This window comes from Anabas testudineus, chromosome 7 (assembly GCF_900324465.2).
Source record: "Anabas testudineus chromosome 7, fAnaTes1.2, whole genome shotgun sequence".
Lineage (NCBI taxonomy): Eukaryota > Metazoa > Chordata > Actinopteri > Anabantiformes > Anabantidae > Anabas > Anabas testudineus.
This window is the reverse complement of record NC_046616.1, coordinates 20,035,488-20,059,567: the sequence shown is the minus strand read 5'-3', so window position 1 is coordinate 20,059,567 and position 24,080 is coordinate 20,035,488. Positions and strand designations below refer to the sequence as shown.

Genomic DNA, 24,080 nt, shown 5'->3' with positions numbered 1-24,080 from the left:
TTTATTAAGGTTGAGTCAATAAATAAAATGTAATTAGACAATCTGAACATAAAACCTATATAAAAACTACACTCAAATGAAACCTCACACAAATATATAAATATTCGATTTTCACCCCAGCTCATGTGCAAATGTCTTTTCTGCTGCTAAACATAACTGCCAACATCATATGCCATATTATTATATGTATCTATGGCTATTATCAGAATTTTAATAAACTGTGCTTTGTGCCTTAAGACAATACTGACGTGTCCCCTAAGAGGATAAATCCAAGCAAAGTAAAGGAATCTCTAAAGTTTAAAATGTATATGTATATAATAGTAAATCACCTATACTGCTCTGGTTTTTCAACAAGTGACACATTATTAACAACATGTTGTTCATCATGTGAAGTCTCTCTTTATCATTTTCTGAATTATATATTATCACTATATAATACAATATAATAATCATTTTCTGTCCACTTGGAGGCAGTGGAAACATCATCATCTTTTAAGTTGTCATGGGGAATTATGTCTACTCTGTTTTAGCTCTGTTTTGGTCTCCACCAGTTCCTGATGGGAATATGTGGTTCTTTAGCTGCTACATGTTCCACTACATTCACCAGCTGAGTACTGTAGTTAGTAGCTGTGCCTGTCAGTGGATCTTTAGAGCTTTGTTTTGCTATGAAAACAACAGTACAGTGTGAGCACAGTGAGAGTGAACCATAACAGAAAGAAAACATAAAGTTGTGGGCTGGAATCCCTTGAACAGTTAAACCATCGAAGCAAAAACATCATCCGTAGAGTCACGCCACTAGCATGGTGAAAATTAATTGATTTACAATCGATGGCCATCTGCTACGTCTTTATGATCTGATGGGAAGTGACTGCACTTATGTTTAACACAAGACTCTCGTAATTTCCTCTCGTTATGATCACTTCCTGCTTACTGTCAATTCCAATGAGTCAGTGAATGGGCTTCATGCTACAGTGGCCCACAGTTTGACACTAAGTTCATCTAAACATGTCAGGTCAAGAGGCCTGAGAAGGACCAGGGCCCTTTGCTGAGGTATTAATATGACAGCACTGCTCTTTGCAGCTTTCTGACAGCCCTGCAGTCTCGGCACAGCTCAGCAAATGAGTCTACATTCCCTTAAGCAGCTTTCCATGACTGTCAGTCAGGGAACAGCTGTGCTCTAAGTTAACAGCGTGGGTAAGTATGATAAAATAGGATGACACAGCAGGTGCTGTTCGAATGCTCCCTACCTGGACATGTATTGTGTGACACTTTATTTCCCCTTGAATAACGAACGTCTCATTCTTGTTGCATGTTTTGTATCAAACATTGTATAATTCAGCAGCAGCAAAGTGGCAATGGTCGTTCACTTGAGCACAGTATTAAACTGTTGGTGCAACATATTTTCCTCTCTGGGAACTATTAGGACCATGGTGAAAATGGTAAAAATCTGTCTCTATGAAAGATTGTACTTACTCTTTTAGCTTTGCCACTTTGTAGGCTCATGCTGAAACATTAATATTGCACTAAAATCATACTCCATTTTATATCTAGAGAAAACGTTAAACAGGATAAAAATCCTCTTTGACATTCCACCCACAAAAATACATTTATAAGCAACAGTCAGTTTTCCCTTCTCCATCCTTAAAATTGAGTGACTTGTATGTGCAGGACAGTATGTACACAAGCTCACACACACTGCTCAAAATGAGTAACTGTGCATGAATGAACTGTGGAGAGTGATTGGGGAAAGCAGGAAAGTGGAGGGTTAGGACAAATAAAAAAGGTGGGGAGTGGAACTTACAGTCATCAGTGAGTCTCTCTCTCTCTCGCTCGCTCGCTCTCGCTCTCTCTGTGTCTGACTGGCCAGTCGTCACGATGGTATTTTCATTCTACCTCAGAAGAGCTCAGTGCATCTCCACAATGATGACGAGTGCATAAGTTGTAGAGCAAGTGGGTTTCCACCTGTCTGGATGTGTGTGTGTGTCACTGAGTAGAAAGATATCTTACCCAGACTGTTCCGAGTGAGACTGAAACAGGTCCAGTGCTCCTCTCATTCTCTCCTTCTGTCTGTCTGTCCCCCCCGTCTCTGTCTGCTTCTTTGTGACTGGACAAGCGTCTCTTTTCCTGCTTTTCACCTGGCCTCCATGAGTTTAACCGAGGACAAGCCATTCTTCCCTGAAAGGTAAGCAGCACAGCAGTGGGGTTCATACAAAGACTTAGACAATAACAAAAAAAGGGGATCACCGGTGACAATGTATTTGTTCAGTCTTCCAGATTTTCCTGATGTTGTTGATGTTGTTCAATTATTGCTAGGAATGGATAAAGAGATAAATATGGTGACATGAGATTTATCCTGTTACTCGTTTCTTACTCACTCTGACTCTAAAATGATCACATTTCAGTCACCTTCACTTTCAGTCAAGGTTCAAGGATGTGAAAATGGATTTTGCTCGCTTTAATGTATATTAAATGAAGGCACATCATTGGCAACATGTGGAATCTCCGGCAGGATTAGTGATGAGATCACTGCCTGTCAAAAAAAGAGAGAGACTGGCACACATTTTACTGGACATGTATGTGTCCATGCATGAACTGCCAATTGATGTAGGTTGCACAGACGGGACGATTCATTTGTTTTCACTGTGGCCACATGACAGGAAATCAATAAGTGCTGACAATGACAGATTATGGCTTTCTATGGATACAACACAATTTAACAAAATGAGTGACCTTCAGCTCAAGATCTGGGTCATGACATTTGCCCATTATTGACACAGAAGCGTTGTGGTTATGTAATGACAATGTCGACAAGAGGAAGTTGTGCTGGTGGACTGCTGATGACTTACTTGGCGTGGCGGGATTGTGTGGTTTTCAAGCCTATGTCCTTCCCATAGGCTTGAGGACCACAGACACGTTTTTCAAGGCCTGATTAACCGACAACCAATGCATAGACTGATTAATATGCTGAACTGCTGGGCATCTAACACTGTGTTAGGTGCACTTTGTGCTATGTGATCCTTCTCCACAGTTATGCTATAAGATGTATTACAGCTTGCTCTGTTGTGTTTGACAAAGTAGTCTCTAACCAGTCATGCAGCTAAAACAGGAAATATTGTGCTGTGATGCCTTCACTTGTCACTGTCATTCACTCCCAGGTGAGGAGGCAAGGGTGAACAGAGAACTATTTGCTCTCACAAAGGTCTTACGGGGCCCTCAGAGGATATGCCACACAGCACACTGAATTTCATGTGTTTAAATGAAGACCTGCTTCAAAAGATGTCAGAATGCAGTGAACCACTAACTACCTACCATTAATTTTCAGAAAATGCATCAAAAACTGTTAAATTACATCAAAAACATTAGCTTGTTTTAGCTTAAAAACAGTAAAGATTTGTTCCTTTTGTTTGTCACTTGCATGCTAACAATATATAAAAATGTATTTATTTTATTTTATTTTATTTTGACATTGACAAAACTTTCAAAAATACCTGGAGTTTCTTTCTATCACGGGTCATATATCCACGCTGACACTGAAATTGAACACTGAAACTGCTTGTGAGCTCATGCACATGGTTCCTTAGCTGTTGCCCTTACACACCCTCACATGCCTGTCAGCCTTTAAATGGCTGCTTATCTCCTCCAGCCAAAGGCATTTAATGGTTATGAGTGACAGTCCCAGTTTCAGCTGCATCCAATGAACCTCAGGATTATTTTGACATGCAGCAGGGAAAATTGTCAAAAAACGTAGAGATTACTTGTCATGCTGAATACAGCGGCAGATAGATCAATTCAATTTCAATTTTTCTCAGTAAATCTCAAAGTCATAATGTCTGCACAGAGACAGCAAACTTGGGTAAATAGGTCAAGGAGAGGGTGAGGTGCAAATGTGCATCAAAATGAAATAATGGAGTACAGCGGTGAGGTCAGCAGGAGATATATGGTTTATATCATACATCATCATGTGAAGGTCAGCATCTCTGTCTCAAAACCATTCACTTAATCAGAGCTGAAAGAAGAGTTATTCGGTCAAGCGAGCGAGACTAGTACAGAAACTCAGAAGCAAATACGAGCTTCAACAGCTTTTTTCACATTAAGATGCATTTTAAAGCATATTTCTAGTGTGTAAAAAAACATTTTAGAGTAAAGTTAAAAAACCTTAATACCTTCACCATATCAAATGAAATACTGCTCATTCTTGCTATGAGGTGCTGGAGCTGAAAGACCAGCACAAAAAAGCTTGATTAATGGGACGTTTAATGAGCTTGGATGAGAGAAAAACATTTTGCACACAGATTGTGCAGTTTCTCTCTCAAGGTTACTGGTAGCGGATGATTAGCAACGTACATCCAAACACAAACCGCATTATCTTTCAGCATCATGTAATCACAGTGTTGTGACAACAAAAGACTGATAATGTATGATTGCACGAGATCTGAAAGAGGGAGGTAATCACTCCGCCGTTAGGTCTAATCAACTATTGTGATGCTGATTCTCGTTCTTTTCAGTAACTAATCAAAATGTTTGAAAATGAACAGAAAATAGAAAAGTGGTCAGAACTACTTACTCCCCTGAGTCTCCTTCACTCAGACGGACTAGACTTTCCATCATTGACTTGTGTGCTGACATGCATAGTAATGAAGTCTCGTTCTTTATCCGCTGCGATTGCCTAAGCACTTCAAAATCTACAGTCTGTTGGCTCTCTGCTCATGACAAGGAGCCTGAGCGCCTCTGACACGCTTCAACTGATGTTTAGAAGACACTAACATTCTTCTAACAACCCATTAGGTCAAGGTATTAGCTCCTTAATGATTCAGGATCTGAACACAGACACATGTCTGTATGACTGCATGTGTCCTTTTTGTTTTTGCATTAATGTGCATGCTTCTATCTTATATATAAACATGTGTCATGCATGTTATATTCTCCAGCTCTTGGCATCTTATCTCGTACTGCTGTTGTTAACCTCAAAAAGCACTTCCCATTTCCTTTTATCTGTCAACCCTGTGTGTCTTGTTTAATATAAATTGTCCTCATCCTTTGCACTGGATTACGGTAATTTTTATTCCTACGTCTGATCCATCTGAAATGTTAATTGGTGTCAGATACTGGGAAGAAGTAGCTCCTGGTTGCTGTAATTGAACAAGCTTTTAACAACACATTTAGCTCCGCTTCATCATGAGTGAAGTATCGAGTTTAGGTGAAGTCTTTCATCAAAGCATTATTTCACAATTAACTCATATGTGCGTCAACAACATTTTAGATGGGAAATGCCTCGGACACATCAGCTGCTTTTGCCTCCAGCATCCCCAGGGAGTATGACATCTTCATGGGTTCACTCTACAGCATATTTTGTAAGTCCACACAACACACCAATCTCCATTATCTGGATCCTTCACTGTGGTGCACAGTGTGTAGCACCGTTCAATCCTTTTTTTTGTTTTTTGTTTTACAGGTATACTGTCTGTCATGGGAAACTGCATTCTGCTACTTGTTGCATACCACAAGAGGTCGACCTTGAAGCCAGCAGAGTTCTTCATCATCAATCTCTCCATCAGTGACCTTGGGATGACGTTGTCTTTATTCCCACTGGCAATACCATCAGCTTTTTTGCACAGGTGCCCTCAATTTTTTTGTTGTTGTCTTTTTTTTTTTACCTTGCCCACCTCAACATCTAATTTAGCTCTCAGTAAATAACCAGATCAATCTTACTGGCAACTGATGACAGCAATGGGTACCCTTTAAACAGATACCAAATTAAGAACTGAAGTCATTTTTCTTCACTGTCTGAAGTGACTGCTTTCTGTTTTACAGTATATCATTGTAAGCTGAATATCTTTGGGTTTAACACAATCTGATGTTGTGTCCAGATGCAGATCACATTTTCCTTTTCTCCTTGTCTGTGCACACAGGTGGCTGTTTGGAGAAATCACCTGCCAGCTATATGCTATGTGTGGAGTACTGTTTGGTTTATGTAGCTTGACCAACCTCACAGCCCTCTCCTTAGTCTGCTGCCTTAAAGTCTGCTTCCCTAATCATGGTGAGGGGATAACTAACTAAACTTGTGAGCATGACACTACTACGTTTGATCACAAAGCTGAACAGCATGAGAGAAAAAGAAAATGAACACAGTAACTGCAAAGCATCTTTTTGTATTTTCCTGTCTGATCAGGTAACAGGTTCTCCTCGTCACATGCCCGCCTCCTGGTGGCTGGAGTGTGGTGTTACGCATCTGTGTTTGCTGTAGGGCCCTTGGCAGGGTGGGGACATTACAGTCCTGAGCCTTACGGCACAGCCTGCTGCATTGACTGGCATGCACCCAACCACGAGCTTTCAGCTTTGTCTTACATTGTCTGCCTTTTCGTCTTTTGCTATGCACTGCCCTGCACCGTCATCTTCCTCTCCTACACTTTCATTCTGCTGACAGTGCGGGGGTCACGTCAGGCCGTCCAACAGCATGTGTCACCACAGACCAAGACCGCCAATGCACACGCTCTTATTGTCAAGGTCAGAGGATATGAGTGTGTTGTTTTAGCATCACTGACATCAGGTTTTTGCAGTTGCCAGGATTTGAGCAGGTTATGAGACATTAAAATATTCAAAGATCAAAGATCTATATGATTATTCTTTATTTTAAACCTCCCTAAGTATTTGTAGCTTTCTGTAACTGTGAATAAGGGAATGGTATCTACATCATTTATGTTATACTTCAGCATTGGGGTGAGACGAGATGCACCTTCTGCATGACATGTCTTTGTATGCGTGTGTCTGTCTCTGTATATGTGAATGATCCATCTCCACAGCTCTCAGTAGCAGTATGCATAGGCTTCTTAGGTGCCTGGACCCCATATGCTGCCGTGGCCATGTGGGCTGCTTTTGGAGACGCCACACAGGTTCCTCCAGCTGCATTCGCCCTGGCTGCTGTGTTTGCCAAGTCTTCCACCATCTACAACCCTATCGTCTACCTTCTGTGCAAGCCCAACTTTCGTGAGTGTCTCTACAAAGACACGGTTACGTTACGAGAGAGGATCTACAGGGGAAGCCTGCAGTCAAATCCAAAGGAACATTTTGGATCCACATCACAGCGCAACAAGGACATGAGCATCTCCACACGCTTTTCAAATGGACAGCAGGAAAGCTATGGGGCTTGTCTGGACTGTGCTGACAATGCAGCACTATGTGATGGGACCATGCCCCAACAGACTGCCTGCATCCTGACTGGATCCAGCTACACCGAGGTTACAGTTAGCCAGCTCTCAGCTAAACCACAGGATGATTTCCTCTAATTTGAACAATCTCCTTTCATGAAAAAATATATAAATAACAGGACAGGTGCTCCAAAGTACAGACCCATTATAAAAACTGTGCTTCACCAAACTCTTGCTTTATATAGCACGGCAACACCACCAGCTTTTCAATGGCATTCCTCCTGAAAGTCAGAGAGACAAACCTGCATTGCGCTGCAAAGATTTGCCACAGAAATGTTTTGATGTCTACTTGATTTTCTGTTCCATTGCATCTGCAGGAAGCAGAAGATGAAACAGGAGTTAATTAGGCAAACAGGTGGCATACAGGAGAAACATAAGTTTACATAACCATATTCAATGTTTGGTCAAAAAAAAAAATTCTTTAAGCTGCATTTAAAAATATTTATATGACTATTGTAAAGGACATAATGAAATAGTTAATGCTGTGATAGCATCATTAAGTATAATATGATTAAACAAACTTTAGTTTTCTCTTGATGCTAAAACTGATGATGTTAAAGTGGTACTGACCCACTTTAGCCTTGAATGTTTTTCCAGATATTTCGTTTTTGTCTCCAGTGGCATTCATTGTAACAGAGACAAAACATCTAATTGCTCTTAGGAATTAAACAACCAACGTTTAGTAGCCACATGAGATGTACTTTAGAGGAGAATTTCCTATGTAAAACAGAGATTCATGTCATGAAGTCATGCTCCTGCTCAAAACTGTATGTCTCTCACATACTGTATACTCTAAACCCCAGTTTAAACCCTTCTCCTTGCACTCAGGTTGTTTCTGAGTGCTTGCAACTCTCTTCAGTCGCACTCAAATCTTTGTTGAATAAACTGAGTATCAAGATATATTTATCTCCACAAGCCCATAGTAGTGACAGAAGCTTGAAGCTCATTGGTTACAAGTGTTTTTTCTGAACATGGAATTATACTGTGTGGCTTCATGTATGCATATGAAGGAAAATGTATTGTATGTACTGATATCACAGAACCTTTTCTTGTGCAGCTTAAATTTATTGTTTAAGGAATAAAAACAAACAACAACAGTGGTTGTGGTCAGACAGATATTATGTATTTTCAATTTTGGAACTTGAAGTGTGTTTGGAGCAAAATAAATAATTCATTAAAATATGGGCAGGATAGTAACTAAAAAATGAGTTGACTGAAGTATTATAGCACTGACGTAGAGTAACTCTAAAATAAAACCTTAATAATTCTTATTTGCTGTAAATATTTAAAAAATTTGCACATATACTGTACCAGTGTGACTGGATGTTATCCCTCTGGTCCAACTAGGTGATGAAGGGAAGCGTTAACTTGAGAGCACAGCAGCTTCAAATTCACTTCCAATCTAATTTTCCACAGAGATGTGTATTAACATTGCTGGCAGCACCTTAGTGTGGTCTGTCTTTAAAGTTTCTGGGTTGTGTGCAACATTACCAAAGGCTGAAACAAATCGTTAGTGTTTCAGAAGACACTGAATTAAAAACCTTTGACTAAACACAAACCATATTTCCAGAAACGTTGTTTTTTTTGCACAATGCAAATGTTAATTTAAGCAAATGTAGTGTTAGTAAGTTGGGACAGGGGCATGTTCACTACTGTGTTACATCACTTTTCCTTTTAGTTACTCATTTGAATCCTTTATTAACTGACGATACTACTGCAGTTGCAAGTTAAAATACAGTATATGCCAGTTCTAGCTGGATACAAGATTTCAGCTGCTCAACCCAATCATTATACCCTCACCTGTTACCCTTTTGAGTATGTTTTTAATTCTGAATTTGCTCAAACATTAAAAACATTAGACCATTAGCATGTGTATCTGCTGTACTTACCTACCAACTGAAGTAATGTACTTCAGTCCCAGAGCACAAGTGAAATAGATGGATTCAAACTCTTTGCCAGCAGAGAGCCACAGAAAATATTCACAGAGGATCAATTTAGAAGCAAAATAAATTATTTTCCTCCAGGTCTTGAGGATAAGCATTTCAGTGGCAACCAAAGTAGTGAAGCACTGAGATAATGCCGGAGGATATATTAAAGAAAAATCACTGATGTTGTAAAGAAACTGGCAAAATAACCCCACATGGGCTACAACTCTCCAACTACACAATAGTTAGAAAGTTTTCAAAACCTATAAACTAAATCTAAACCGACAATCTGCCTCAGCCATCACGAAATTTATTACTGACATGTTTTTTGTGAGATTCTTCACTTTGGGAGAAAGTGAAAATTTACTCATCACAGCACACAAATATAAAAGAGTTTCAGGTAATGACAGTGAAAGGGTCAAAATCCTGCAGTGCTCTCTCTAATGCTTATGTTATTTTCTCTTTACAGCCTCAGTCTCAGTCAATTCAGTTTCCCTAAAACTATCTCGCTTTCAGAATTCACAGGATGACTTTTCATACCTGCAGCCAAAACTACTGCAGGCACCAATGTCATGCAAAACACAGAATTATTTAGATGTGTTTAATACTCAGCCTGAGATCACTAAGAGACAACTGTAGTATACAGTAGGTGTGTGTTTGCTGTAAGTCCACGGACATGTCTGACAAGTTCAACCTGTATTAATCAAACTGTAGCTAGTTGATGCACTGAAACAAAAAATTAAATAATGAATTAATCTGCTTAATAGGCCTCCTTGAATAATTGCTACACCTATCACACTCATCTTCCATCTCTTTGTCATCCTTTCTGGTCTGGCTTTGTTTTTCTGTGGTCATTCTGCATCTCTGATTTTGCTTGTCTCTTTCTGTGTATGTGTGCTTGATTCAGTTCTCTTGGTCATTTTGCATGCCATTAATGTCCTTTTCTGTAGTTTTATAGTTGTATTCTGACATTTTGCTGTCAGTTTATGTCTCTCTGTGATGTTTATGTATGACATTAGTCTGGTTTTCCAGTTCATATTTTGTCTACATTGTACTGTACAGTATACTCATGTTAAACCGTGGGCTGCTTTATTTACATACAAACAATTTACAAAAAAGGTAGCAAACTTTACAAACAATATTATGTACAATGTAACTATGCACCAATTAAAAACCAAATCCAAATTTGATTTGGTATGCTGTATCTCTACTGGCTGTACCCATCTTACAGATTGCACCATTACACCTTCTCTCATATATTCATCTTGAAACAGTGTAACATGAGGTGTAACTTACATTCATGATTCTCCAGTTTCTTTCTAGTGTTACTAGGTGTGGATTTGACACCTGAAACCAGTGTACATGGTCAGAGGCTCTAGTTTTGTGCTTATGTGTTGCCGCCCTCTGGTGCACAAAAATTTAATAACATGAACTAAACTGCTTAGTTACTATTTAGCTCCTGGCCTAGTTACATCGAAAGTGTTTTATGTATAAATTGTACAAAAGTATGTTGAGTAAACCTATAATTCTGGTGCCAGTATTAATTTATATAATTAGTTAAAGTCCCACACCAATAATTATGTATATATAGTAAATTACACAAAACCAGGTCACTTTTAAAGTCATTAAAGATTCGGGCGAATAAATGACTACTGAATACATCTGTCATAAAATAGTCATCATCTACTAAACGTTTACTTTAGAAATCTTTTGACCACCTTAAATGTACCTAATTGTATATGAATGTATGCCAGTGTTTAAAAAATAGTAACTCAAATGTCACTAAAGTATAAGTATCCTCTCATCAATAAAAAGTATATAATATTAATGTATAAAGAAGTAATAAGAAGGTTTGGAGCACCCTGGTAGCTGAATGGTTACAGCACAGCACATAACTACAGTGTCCCCAGTTTGTTGCTGTATGCATGTGTCCTGTCAGCTTCTCTACAACTGTCAAATAAAAAAATGCAAAAGCTCAAAAACATCATCAGATTTTTTTAATTATCTGGATTGAAGTGGTGGGTGATATGTTAACTTTTTTCTTTTCTTTCTTTTTTTTTTTTTACAATTTCTCTATATTAGATTTATAAGTTTTATTATAAGTCTATTATTATTTATTTGTGTTGTTCCAAATGTCTGAATAAGATTTACAGCTACACCATTTTACTGGACACGTCCAGAGCTGCAACATTAAAGACAAATAGTCAAAGTGAGATTGGGGGTTTTTGTTTTTCATGAGTATGAAGGTGTTTTACAGCTGCATGCCCATTACTGGTGTTTATCAAGAATTAAAAGACGCTGTTGTAGAAATCTAGTTACATCTAAATGTTAACTATTTCTAAATCGGGCAGAGAGTAAATGATTTCTATGGTATATTTCTAATTTTAATCTCGATATGTGAACACTTACAGACTTTGTTATTCTCATTGTGATACCTACTTTGGTCAAACCTGGCAACACCGGTGTCAACCCGCGGCAGTGTCAAGGTTGAGGTCAGATACAGATAAACTGCTCATTTCGGGCGAAGGCGGTAGCTAAATATTTACACTCTCTCACGTTGGGTATGTTATGTTTCGGCCTACATTGTGAACTGTGTCAGAGTAGATACCGTTTTTGTTTCAAACTATCCCGCCGTCACATTAATCCCCAGCTATTCTTACCTGCTAGCAAACGCAGCTAACTAGCTAGCTAACATACTCGACGTAACCATGACTACTAGTAGTCTGTTATGAAAGCTGAATTTATTTCCTAATTAACCTCGGAATTTGTACATGGAAGATGTTTAAACAACTATTGTTATGTTTGTTAAAGGGGACTGACAGCTTTCCAACATGATGTTTTACACCCAACTCTTCACGTCCAAGCGGGGGCCTCTAGCCAAAATATGGTTAGCAGCGCACTGGGAAAGGAAACTCACCAAGGCACATGTATTTGAATGCAATTTGGAAACAACCATCAGAGATATAATTTCTCCGCAGGTAAAACATGACCTGCAGATTATATAACGTTAATGATGTAGACCGACAGCACCGCCATCATCTAGTGTGTGTAACGGTATTATTATCTCTGTAGGTAAAAATAGGACTGCGGACATCGGGTCATCTGCTCCTTGGTGTGGTGAGGATCTACTCCAGAAAAGCCAAGTACCTTCTTGCAGACTGCACTGATGCTCTGCTTAAAATTAAAATGGCATTCAGGCCAGGTAACATTTTGTTTGTTTGGTCAGTATCAACAATTGTCTAAATAGTGGTGACAAAGACAAGCACCAAAGGGTTTGTCAGGACATGCAATCCCAATAATGGTTGTGCAGCAGTAGGGAAGTGACCATAAAGGCCAAGTGGATAAATTCATTGATGGGAAATGATAAAAAGATAGAATTATAATACAAAATGTAGTTTTTAACTAAGTGGGATTTGTTTTCATCAAGTTTATGTGACTGTGCATCTTGGACAAATGACTGTAGTTCCAAAAGCAGTACATGTTTTATTATCTGCCCTGTTTTCTCTGAACACCAGGTCAGACAGATCTGCCTGAGGAGGGGCTAGAGGCAACACTAAAAGCAATTACCTTGATAGAGGATTTCAGTGCCTTTGATGCACAGCTACCACCTGTAAGGTACAGTTGTCTCCTGGCATCTTACACCTTATCATTCATGTGCTTAGGTTTTCTTTATAATATGACAATGGTTTTAGATGTGCGGTCAGGTTTATTCACAAATGTAATTGGAGAAACGTTTAGTCAACAACTTTATCCTTTTTAAAAATTCTAATAATCATTTTTTTTGTGCTGCAATTCCAATCAAACTATTACCAATTAGTCATTGTTTGATACTGTGAATTCTGGATGCAGGCCAAAACCTTTTTGTGTATTTTAGGATCACCCATTGTTAAATCTAATGAGTAAATATTTTGTCTCTGTGCACCTGATGTTTTCTTTACTTGGACACCAGTAACATAGATGTTGTGGACCACTTTTCACTGAACCAGTGTCGATCAGAGGACATCACTCTGAAAGAGGATTTTGGAAATGGCTTTTTGAACTTAGCAGACATGGGTAAGAACTAATTTGTTCTCATGGTGCTTCCTTATTGGACATGTTATTGCCATTCCACGTATTTTATTTGTATCTTCAGCATGAGAACTGTATTAAACCTTTCTGCCAATCTTAGATATAGAGCTTTCACACCTACAGGCTTTAGTTCCCTAAAAAGATGTGGTCTCGATCTGCATCATTTAACGAACTCTTGACGGCTTTGGGTATTGTGTAGATTTTAATTTCTTTCGTTTGTCCACAAAAAAACATGCTGTCTTGAGGACATTCATGGAAACATGGGAAACCTACAGTAGTCTACAACACAGGACCTTCTTCCTGTATTTACTTTTTTTTGTTCCAGACACAAATGACCAATAAGTGGAGAAAACATGCTCGCATGATTTTACGTTTTAGTACACTTGGATTTTTTTCTGTGTAAAAAAAAAAACTGAACCAAGAGAAACCAAGTTCACAAACCCATCTAATGATTCGGACCAAAGCAAACTCATTAAGGTGTGTAAAAACCCTTAAAGGACAAAGTGTTCTATATCTTTTAATGTTATTAGAACTTTTTAAAAAAACAGCAAAACAAGCAATGACTTGATCCTAACAACGTTTTGGTCATCTTCCTACAATATGACTGCGCAACATAAAAACAAGCACATAACGCGATACAGTCATCTTTTGTTAAAAGTGGCCAAGTGGGCCTTTTTTTTCCAGTGCAGAGCTGACATTTCATAATGTCTTTTGCAAAGTTCTCTTTTGTTCTGCTATTTGTGCTGATGTGTAGGTGGTGAGTCCCAGGAACATCACAGTGCTTTACTGGATATGAGCTTCCATAGCTTGACTCAAGAGGGAGACGCTTTTGGTGACGAGGATAAAGGATTCGACTTACTGGGTAGGTACTGGAAATAATTCTTTTTGGTAATATTTTGGTTTCTTTGAGCTTACTAGTCTGTACTCTCTGACAGGTAAGTGATCATTATTTGTGATTCTCTTGCTACTCAAGTGAATCACTCTTGTTACTTTAATGATCCTGTAGACTTTCTGACTAACTCCAGTGATCATGCTGAGTCCACTGACTTCATTCCACAACAGCCTGTAAATGAAAATCCTGAGACCCCTACACTTAACTACCAACAAGGTGATAAAACATCTTGATATATTATTAGCATTGTGTATTCACCTTCCTTTTACTCAATGAAACTCAATTCAAACAACTGGTTAATAGTTCAGAAACTGCTGATGCTTTTTAATGGTACAGCATAATAAGGGGATAGTTTAGTCTTGCAGTTCATCTAGAAAATGCATTTGTAATCCAAGATGTATTTAACACTTAACACTTTACACTAAACTCAATATGTTTCCCAGATGCTCAAAGAGGAGACCTCGTGGAGGAAGAGGCTCATACACTCAATGAGTCCACCCTGCTTGCTAATGAAGCGGAGGCCTTTGCACTTGAACCTGTGGCTGTCACCCGTAGGCACAGAAACCTCAAACCTTTGCTATGGCAAAAAAGCCAATCCAAAAACTGTGTTGAAGTGTTGACTTCCTGTCATATACATTGAGTCAAAAGAAGTCCTAGTACAAACGTCTGCTGTTTCTTTGCAGCAAATTCAGAGACAAAGAAAGGAAAAAGGAAACGCAAGTTGGTTGTTGATGAGACCAAAGAACTGACCAATGAATTCATCAGAGAGCAGCTTTCGGACTACTCAGACCTGGTTGCTCCTTTTGACATGGCCCCACCAACTGTGCAGCTAATGCAGTGGAAGGAAACCGGAGGTGCAGACAAACTCTTGGCACGGCCATGTTCCACTGTAACAACTTCAGAGATAAAGGAGGTATAACTATCTCTCTGCGACAAATGAACAGTTACTCCATCAATAATAAACATTAAATAGATTTTGCTTTTGCAGCTTTTTGTCAGGAGTATTTTCCAGATGAAACATTTTGGTGTTTTTGCGGAAACTGAGCTGATGCGTCAGGATGTACAGGAAGGTAGGGATTTGAATATGAATACATGGTGAGAAGTAACATTTCTGTAAACTCTAATCTATTTTTAATGTGTTTTTGTAGCTGGGGTGTCTTATGTTCTTTCATATCTGTGTTATGTCTTACATAGTTCAGAGGGACATGAGTACATTCATCACGGACGTCAGTGTAATTGATTCATCAGTTGATACTGAAAAAAAACACAAGACTGTGCTGCCAGTTCTTGATCAATTGCATGACAGTTACTCGGACCTCACACAAGTGGGTACTTCAAACAAATAGATTATTTTCTTATTTATGATGCTGCTTCACCTTTTTTGCCTTTGGTTTATAATCTTCCATGTGTCTGTCAGAATGAAAACAGGTCAGAGTTCATTCATCCTGAGCTTCCATCAGAAGACTCCATGTTTGTCCATCTATCTCACATGGAGCAGGACACAGAGTCAACTTTGCTCCACAGTCAGGTGCTTGTGAACACACAGTTGCAAATGAAGAATAAAGAGTGAATTTATATTTTATATATATATATATATATATATATATATATATATATATATATATATATATATATATATATATATATATATAAAATATAAATTCACTCTTTATTCTTCATTTGCAACTCACACACACACACACACACACACATCTGTCAGACTCCAGATTTCACTGACTTTTATATAAAAGTGAGCTAATAATGGACGGTACCTTGGACAGGCTACAGTCTAGCAGTGTTTGACAGATGGTGGCTGTTAATTTCCCATGCTGACTTGGTCATGTGCCCACTATCCCTCTCTAACCTGCAGTCTATCCTGGACACCCAGGACCTTGAGGAGAAGAGGATGACCAGGCGGGCAAAGAAGCTTCTGAACACTCTGAAAGTAAGAACCTAAAAATAAATGTTCAGATATTTATATCACTGGAACGCCAACTGTCCCATCAAACATGTAATTAACTTCTAAGTCTGCATGCCCATGTCACAGGCAGTGTCCTCGTTTCACTTAATATTAAATAGTACAAAATCTATAACCACAGTGGAGAGGGATTCAAAAGTGAGCAGATTGGGGCAGGATAAGGGACTGCCCTGAACTGTTTGGAAATTAAATTCTCACGTGTGTGTGTGTGTGTGTGTGTGTGTGTGTGTGTGTGTGTGTGTGTGTGTGTGTGTGCGTCTGCGTCTGCGTCTGCCAGAGCAACAGTGACACCATGTTTAGCCTGCAGACACTCTGTGAAGGGAGCACTCGCTTGCAGGCTGCAACCACTTTCTTCTGTCTCCTGGTCCTTAAAAAACAAAAGGCCGTCCACCTACACCAGAGTGCTCCCTATGAGGACATCTTTGTCTCCCCTGGACCTCAGTTCTATAATGAGTAAAAAGAAATCACCTTCATAAAGCTACAGGTTAGGTTTATGAATGAGTTGCAGTCGTGGTTTGACTCACTACAGTAGCAAAAGAAGCTGAAATCTATAGTAGCCTGTAAAATAGATGTTGAACAGAAAGATATTACTTGATTATATGTTGCACATGTTATGGTGGTGTCTGCAGGTCTTGCAAAGTCTCAAGAAAGTCCTTTGAGGGTAGCATCTAAAATTAGGTAATGAATCTTTTGCTTGAAAATATAATTCAATTTTAAAATTTGATTTCATTTGATCCACACTCTTTGCTGTTTACTTAGGTTACATTGATGTTAGTTATTGTGATAAACTTATGGGAAGTTCTGCGAAAACGTGAAGGTCCATATCCTTCCTTCAGATTTTCCATTAAACTTGTATAGTTTGGCCACTATGATAAACAGCCATGAGATGCCTTTGCTATTAAAAGGTTCTTTCTTCTTGACTTTATAATCCTGCAGAAACCATGTGTATGTTATGTGTGTCGTAAAAGTTACATACATACATACACAACATATTTGTTGTGCTTGTTTTTGGCACTATATTTGTGAGAAATGGGAAAGGTATACATGAAGGTACCTGACATTAGTATCTGGCAGCATATGGGTTTCACATATCTAAACATTTTAAGTGGTGATCTCCCGGATCCTTTATTTATATTTTTATTGTTACATCAGCAACATGCAGCTTTTCTTAGACCATTTCTTTTTCTATTTATTGCAAACTTCTCACACTCATGAGTAAAACTTCTCAAGAGCGACCATCTGTATGTAACACACTAAATGCACCAGGTGTCATTTGAACTACTTGTAAATTTAGCAAATAAACACCTTAAAGGGCAGATGTTACGACATTGTTGGCTAACAGCAATTAGTTGTTCATTTTAAAAAGTATCTATTTAATGTTCTCCGTTCAGTGGAGTAAAATAGTTATTCTTTATAAGAAGCACTAAAACACTGAATATTTACAAAACATAAATATTTTATTCTTCTACAGAGAAATTTAGTTTCACTGATGTTTGGGACATGACCCTCGATTCATATCAAGCTTTTCATTCTAATGGGTTTTTTATATATATATATATATATATATATATATATATATATATATATATATATATATACGAATAGCTTGAAAGACGACTAAGTTTGAATTGGCTTCTTGTGGTTATATTTGGAGAACCTGTGTATAAATGGTATTAAAGTGTTCCTCTGCTTTATCTAGATTTAAATATGATAGAACATATCATATCATTATAGGATACAGACAATTGAGTGACACTCCCATTTCTTCTGTAAAAAGTCTGCAGAGTTTAGAGTTGAGGTCAATCTGAAATTGTAAATATCTTCTGTTTTCTTTTTCTTATGGGGAATGATATTAAACTAAATGCAACAATTGATTTGTTTTGGATGTGTTTCTAAAAGTAGGAACAATCTTTTCTCTGGCTGTGACTTGTATTTGTCAGTGAATGACTTTGTGAACAGTCCAGCTGGACATCGATCACAATGACTGCACTCACCAAACCACAGTTGATCCCAGCTATGAAAACAAACGAGCGGCCAGGTCCGGTCCAAAGCAGCATCATTATCTCCTCCTGTCACTTTAAGAAGCACCGATGCAGCAGACGCAGTCGCCTCATTTCATCTCCGGGCTCCACGGCTGCAGGATGGACTCTCATCAGCATCAGCAGCAGCATCTTCTCTTGCTCAGGCCACCGGGGACTGTTCAGACAGCGTCAAGTGTGGCAGGAGCCGAGACGTTTGTACGATGCACAACTTCCACCAGCCGAAACGGTAGTGTGTCATGTTGCTGTGTGTGTGTGTGACGACTGTTTTGAATCTGTGAGTAACTGTATGTAGGACATCTCCGGGACTGTGGCTGATGATCAGCAGCTTCTATCAGAAGTGATCGGGCTGCGTTTTCTCTTACGTGAAGTAGCAGCTGGGGTGTTAGCCGTCCTCCATCGGACACCTATGTAGAGAGCTGAGCTTTTACACAAACTAAGGAGGACACTTTAATGTTGGCTGCTGTGACAAGACCCGCCTGCTTATCTAACACCGCTTTATTGTAGGCAACAGATGTGGCCAAGCCTGCGATTTAATACCAGAACGATTAGCGAAGGACAGGATGTGATATTCATCCTGGAAAACCTGATCAGCTGATCATCTCATGTGCAAGTAGTTGGACTCTCGCCTCCACAGTCACAGCTCTGTATCTGCCTCTTACGTAAGATGATTGCGTCTTTCTCACCAGCACCGTACTCGCCACTTGTTGCACAGACATGGGGGAGGGAGGTGAGATTTCTCGTCTCGTTGTCCTAGAATTGAAATATAGGACACGTTTTTTGATGTGTAATCTTCTGTTCGGTATCGTTGCTGTTGTGTCTGCAGCCACTACAGAGATTTATCCAGCCGCAGGTGTGTGTGTGTGTGTGTGTGTGTGTGTGTGTGTGTGTGCTGATATTTCAGGCCTGGATGATGCGAACATTTTGTCCTCACCTTTTATTTTTGTGCTTAGGACGGAGCTCCTCTTGGACTGGAGGTGATGACAGAACAAGCTGATTACAAGAGAAACTCCTAAAATGTTTAAATGTCCAGGTTCTTCTACTTTGAGGCACTTTTGTAGCTGTGTCACTGAGGTCACTGAGGTCACGGCACCTGTCAGTGAGATGGTTTTTACAGTGCAGAATTAAAACTGGATGTTTTATAGGTCAGTACTGTGATTTGGACCAAAACTAGAGTCACATTCTTAGTTTCTCTGTCATTTTCTTGCATTTAGGTTCTTGGCTGTGTTAAACTGACAAAATGGAACTAATGGTGCTGGAAAGAAAGAAAAAAACAAACCCCCACCAAATGGCCAATTTGTATTTAGCCTTTTGACAGCAGTTTATTTGAAGCTCTGCAGCTCACAGAAAGGCAGCTGCACGCACTGTGAACTCACTGTGTTCCCCATGCGTCAGCAGAGAAAGGAGGCTTTATTTGCTGCTGGACTAGACTGTTTTTAATTAGGGTTACAGTCAGAGTATTGTCTCTGACTTCCAGTAAAGAAGCACATAATGACCACATGCAGTATGCTCCACTTTGGAGGAAACATTATTCATTTGCTGTTATTCACTGGGTTGTGTTGTGCCTCCTGTGTTCCTTTATGAGAGTCGTCAGTTGCTTTGTAATATATTTAGTTTCAGGTTGTTCTCACCTGCCTTCCTGCTTCTGTAGTCTGTAGCTACAGTCCAGCTGTGAAGGCGTCCAGCATCCTTCTGTAGTGACGGCAGCGGAGAGGTCAGAGGTCTGTTGTACATCAATGTCTCTCACACCCAGTCGAAAGCCGTCCTCAGGTCAGCGCAGGTACTGCTGCGTCTTATAGATATTTTGTTCACATGTTGTGTTCAATGAGCTATCGTGACGACGTACCATATTAAAAATAAGTATAATCTTATCTCTCCCTACAAGGCGTTCTGTTGGCACCAGTGGGGGAAGTGGGCGATATTCCCACAGCGATACATCCAGTACCCACACCTACCCTGGTCGGGCTAGGCCAACAGAGGGGAGCCCCACAGCCCGGACATATCCTAGCACACCCAGGTACGATACTGATGATAAAATTCTGTGGTAAAAGGAAGGTGACATTTACAGCCTGTAAGCTGGAGGCTGTGAGTGTAACGGACTGAACTGTGGGTATAAACCCTGCGATGGACTGGTGACCTCTTCCAGCGAGGTCACCAGCTGAGACTCCAGTGCCTCTCAGCTTCTCTTCTTGTCTGCTCCTATTTATTTAAATGGAGATGGACAATATTAGAAACACGCTTCAGTAAGATGCAATGAAATTAATCAAAACCACAAACACCAAAGCCAACACAAACAAGTTGCTTTGAGCTATACTAAAGGTTTAATGCAGGGCTACTGGATTAGCAACATTATATGCTGTGACGTTGTTGACTGCCTCCGAGGCCATTTAGTTTAATTTGCTTCTTGTGTGAAGACAGACTTTGTGCAAATCACTCCTGAATGGATTTTGAGAAAAACACACTCCTGAGCACAGAAAGGTAAAATCCACGGTGGTTTTATGTGTTGTAACTGAGCTCTGTGACTTGCAAACAAGAAACATACAATAGTCACTTCATAGTGTTGAGTGTGTGTGTTGATTCAGGCGTCAGGTAAAGCACACAGCCTGCAGTGACAACCATGGGATCAGGCCCCCGACTCCAGAGCAGTACCTTACACCCCTTCAGCAGAAGGAGGTGTGCATACGACATCTGCGAGCCAGGCTGAGGGAGAATGTGGAAAGACTGCAACACAGGTAAACCTCTTCATACATCAGCTCTAGTGTCTTGTTGGTGGTTACACCATCATTTGTTCTGAGTTACATTAGATATCCTGTGGACTAAACTACCATATTTGTGCAATTGTCCATATTCTTTATTACTTTATAGGGACTGTGAAATAGATGAGTTGAGGAACCAGTTGTACAGGATGCAAGAGGACTGGATAGAAGAGGAATGCCACCGTGTGGAGGCACAGTTAGCCCTAAAAGAGGCCCGCAAGGAGATCCAGCACCTCCAGGGGGTGGTAGAGTCAGTGAGGTCCAACCTTGGTTTCCGTGAACAAGACCCCAACGACCACAAGCCATACTCAGGATTGCAGGGAGCTCGGCCAGTGGGGAGGTCGCGCTCCTGTGGCTGTTCCCCAGCCAGCACTTTGAGCCGCAGCGCCACCTACCACCAACTGAGCAACGAGGCTCTGCAGCTGGAGCGCAGCTCAAAAGCTCCTGAGGCGAGCGGGGTATCTCGCCCAGGGGGACAAACACATCTGCTATTGGAGGCAGCCCTCCTATCAGAGCAGCTGCCGCCAAAGGGCCACCTCCGGGGCCCCCCAGCTGTGCCACGCTCTTCCACCTACGAAAGGCTGTGCAGCGGGGGGACTGTGTTGCCAGTCTCACATTCCTGCCACAGTCTCAGTAGCAGCTGCAGGTGCAGTGGACACACCTACCTCCCCCATCATCACTTGTTCCTGCACTTGCCTCAGGAGGAGGCTCCTGTGACAGCGGCGTCCCCTGCTGTCCCTGTCACTGATCCTATCCCCATTCCTTCTCCTGGGGAAAAGAAGAAGCCAGAAGTCCGCTCTCAAGCCTGCAGCCCCACCATGACCTGGCTGTGTGAGGAGAGCGCTGCTGAAGAGTTAAGTGTGATTTCCTTAGCAGCAGACAGCACCCCGTTAGAGCCACATGCGTTTCCATCGTCTTTACCTCTGGTGTCCCTTCCTGAGAATTCATACAGTATAGAACCACTAACCCCCGAGAAATCAGAGGAGGTACCAAAGATGCCAGCTGAGCCCTACACCTGCCAGCCCCTCCCTATAGCTCCCCTTCCACTGAGGCAGGAAGCTCTAGTGGTAGTAGACACAGAAGAGAACAACGAGGAGGAAACCGAAGGAGCCAGTGAAGGCGGGCGTTCCCCGCAGCTCTGCCACTGGAGCAGGTACTTCCTCGTAGACCTTTTGGCTTTGACAATGCCGGTTGTCCCAACTGTGGCATGGCTGTGTCGAGGGGCACCACAGGAGGTCTTGCCTGTGTATCATATTGGGTCCCTGCTGAGAGGCTGCTGTGCTGTGGCCCTCCACTCACTGCGCCGCCAGGGAGCAGGCAGCGGACGCAGGCCCACCAGCATGAACGGAACAACAGCGATTTGAGAGACAAAAAAAGAACACAACTCCCAACCTCTGTAGGCACAGACACAACCGTGCTGACTTTCCTTTATTCCACTTAAGTCATCTGCCATGTGTGGGATATCTCTTCTAGATGTTTAGATTTTACATGATGAACCTTGTGATTTCTGGTCATGCCTTGCTTTGAAGGTAAATGAACTAGTTGTACATTATTAAATCCGTAATTAGATCTACTGCTACTGCCGGCAGTTTAAGTGTTTCTCTTTATTGCAATGTGCATGTAAGCCATTGTTTAGTTAGGCTCTTTTGCTTGAATCAAAAAGCCCCTCCCTAGATTTACACGACCCATCTCCTGGATAAAGATTTTATAAAAATGTTTATTTTATGAAAGAATGAAAGAAAACAAGACTCGAGTCATGACTGAGTTACATTTACACAAATCCTAGATTGTTTCGAAAGAAAATCAAGGTGCTGTGCTTGGAGCTTTTCAGCAACACAGCTTTTGTTGGAGTTGGGATTGAAAAATAAAGACTTGAGGCAGATGTGTGAGCTGAGCATTAATATGTACCTGACATCAACTGCTCCAGTCCTGAAAGGCCACAGTCTTGTTGTGTCTCTGCATATTTTCATGAAGGTTTTAAGAGATAAACTTTTAATTGTGATCCACACAGCTGAATAATAAAGGACTTGAATTAACAGTTTTGTTCACTTCATTGATTAGTTGATAATTCATAAACGTATCCTGTGAGCATCTATTAAAGTGACAGACAAAACCTTGCTTCATGAACAGTTTAGACCTTTTCTAAAATGTGGATTTTCAGTTCATTTGAATCTTTATTAATCTGACAAAGATGCAGAGAAAAGATGTTCATGCTTTTCACGGACCAATCTCATTTTCTGTAAATATAAGCAAATTTAAAATTTGATGCATGCAACACATTCAAAAAAAGGAGGCAATCTGGATGATTACAATTAGCAGGTTAACTGAGTAGAAAATGAGCCTCTATCAAAGGCTCAGTCTTCCCTAACAAAGATGGCTTATGGGTCACTTCAAGCCAAATATATAAAGTATATTACTCAATGCAAAACAACAAAGAATGTAGGTCTCTCACGTTCTGTAGTACATAATATTAAAATATTTAGAAAACCTCTGTGTAAAGGCAGAGAGCAGAAACCGTACTGAAGGTGTGTGATCTTCGAGCCCTCAGGCGACATTGCATGAGAAGCCATCAGGCTGCCATGATGAATAAAGGCACACGGGCTCAGGAGTAGTTCAGGAAACCTTTGTCACTTTGCACAGTCTGCTGTAGCATCCAGAAATGAGCTCAGAGTTCTCTGAGCACCAACTTAGTCAGATGGAGCGAAAACAAGTGGAAACTAGTTCTGTGACCACACAGACTGTTAAGACTAGAGGTGTTAGTGGGGATGCATCAGTGCTCATGGTGCGAGTGATTTGTATCCACGTAGAGGCATAAAATATAGTGGGATTTTAGAGATATATCATGCTTTATCCTGCATATATGAATGTAGCAAACGTCTCATTTTTACTCTAGTGTAGGTTGCTGTTATACCACTTAATTGCATTTTATAATAAGGGTGTTCAGTATGTATCACAGTTTACTGTCCTATAAATGGTTCTGTGTTGGCTGAAATGCTTAAACTGAAACTACAAGCGATACCATTGCAAAAAGGAGAGTGCTTTCATTTCTAGAGATGCCTCCGACATGGTTTTAGTTATTAAGCAATGATTCAGTTTGAGGTTGCATCACATTATTTAATGTGTCAACATTTTAGGACTATCAGAGCAATTGTATTGACTTCATGTGCGTCTAGATTTTTAATTGCTTGTCATATCACTTCTCCTTCTACTTGTTATT

At 40.3% G+C, this 24,080-nt stretch overlaps 3 protein-coding genes across 5 annotated transcripts; all 3 read left to right on the top strand.

Annotated features, from left to right (window-relative positions):
* Positions 1-2,046: 2,046 nt before the first annotated feature.
* On the top strand, positions 2,047-7,283 carry opn7d (opsin 7, group member d). Its single transcript, XM_026367243.1, has 6 exons — positions 2,047-2,182; positions 5,261-5,351; positions 5,453-5,615; positions 5,910-6,037; positions 6,170-6,504; positions 6,801-7,283. Exons 2-6 carry the CDS (start codon positions 5,261-5,263, stop codon positions 7,281-7,283), a joined length of 1,200 nt encoding a protein of 399 aa, XP_026223028.1. The 5' UTR covers positions 2,047-2,182.
* Positions 7,284-11,596: 4,313 nt separating this feature from the next.
* On the top strand, positions 11,597-17,286 carry rad21l1 (RAD21 cohesin complex component like 1). Of its 2 annotated transcripts, XM_026367281.1 has the most exons (14): positions 11,597-11,691; positions 11,942-12,108; positions 12,203-12,332; positions 12,646-12,745; positions 13,080-13,183; positions 13,953-14,060; positions 14,205-14,306; positions 14,534-14,641; positions 14,774-15,003; positions 15,079-15,160; positions 15,285-15,415; positions 15,508-15,618; positions 15,961-16,035; positions 16,346-17,286. In XM_026367281.1, exons 2-14 carry the CDS (start codon positions 11,962-11,964, stop codon positions 16,523-16,525), a joined length of 1,608 nt encoding a protein of 535 aa, XP_026223066.1. In that variant the 5' UTR covers positions 11,597-11,691; positions 11,942-11,961; the 3' UTR covers positions 16,526-17,286. The 2 variants fall into 2 exon arrangements, with proteins under 2 accessions (XP_026223066.1, XP_033181940.1); XM_033326049.1 differs by lacking the exon at positions 14,205-14,306.
* Positions 17,287-18,198: 912 nt separating this feature from the next.
* LOC113166940 (syntaphilin) lies at positions 18,199-22,881 on the top strand. Of its 2 annotated transcripts, XM_026367215.1 has the most exons (5): positions 18,199-18,336; positions 19,759-19,887; positions 19,993-20,124; positions 20,690-20,839; positions 20,973-22,881. In XM_026367215.1, the coding sequence occupies exons 2-5, from the start codon at positions 19,844-19,846 to the stop codon at positions 22,225-22,227; spliced, it is 1,581 nt and encodes a 526-aa protein (XP_026223000.1). In that variant the 5' UTR covers positions 18,199-18,336; positions 19,759-19,843; the 3' UTR covers positions 22,228-22,881. The 2 variants fall into 2 exon arrangements, with proteins under 2 accessions (XP_026223000.1, XP_026223001.1); XM_026367216.1 differs by lacking the exon at positions 18,199-18,336 and having other exon boundaries at positions 19,373-19,887.
* The last annotated feature ends 1,199 nt before the right edge of the window (positions 22,882-24,080 follow it).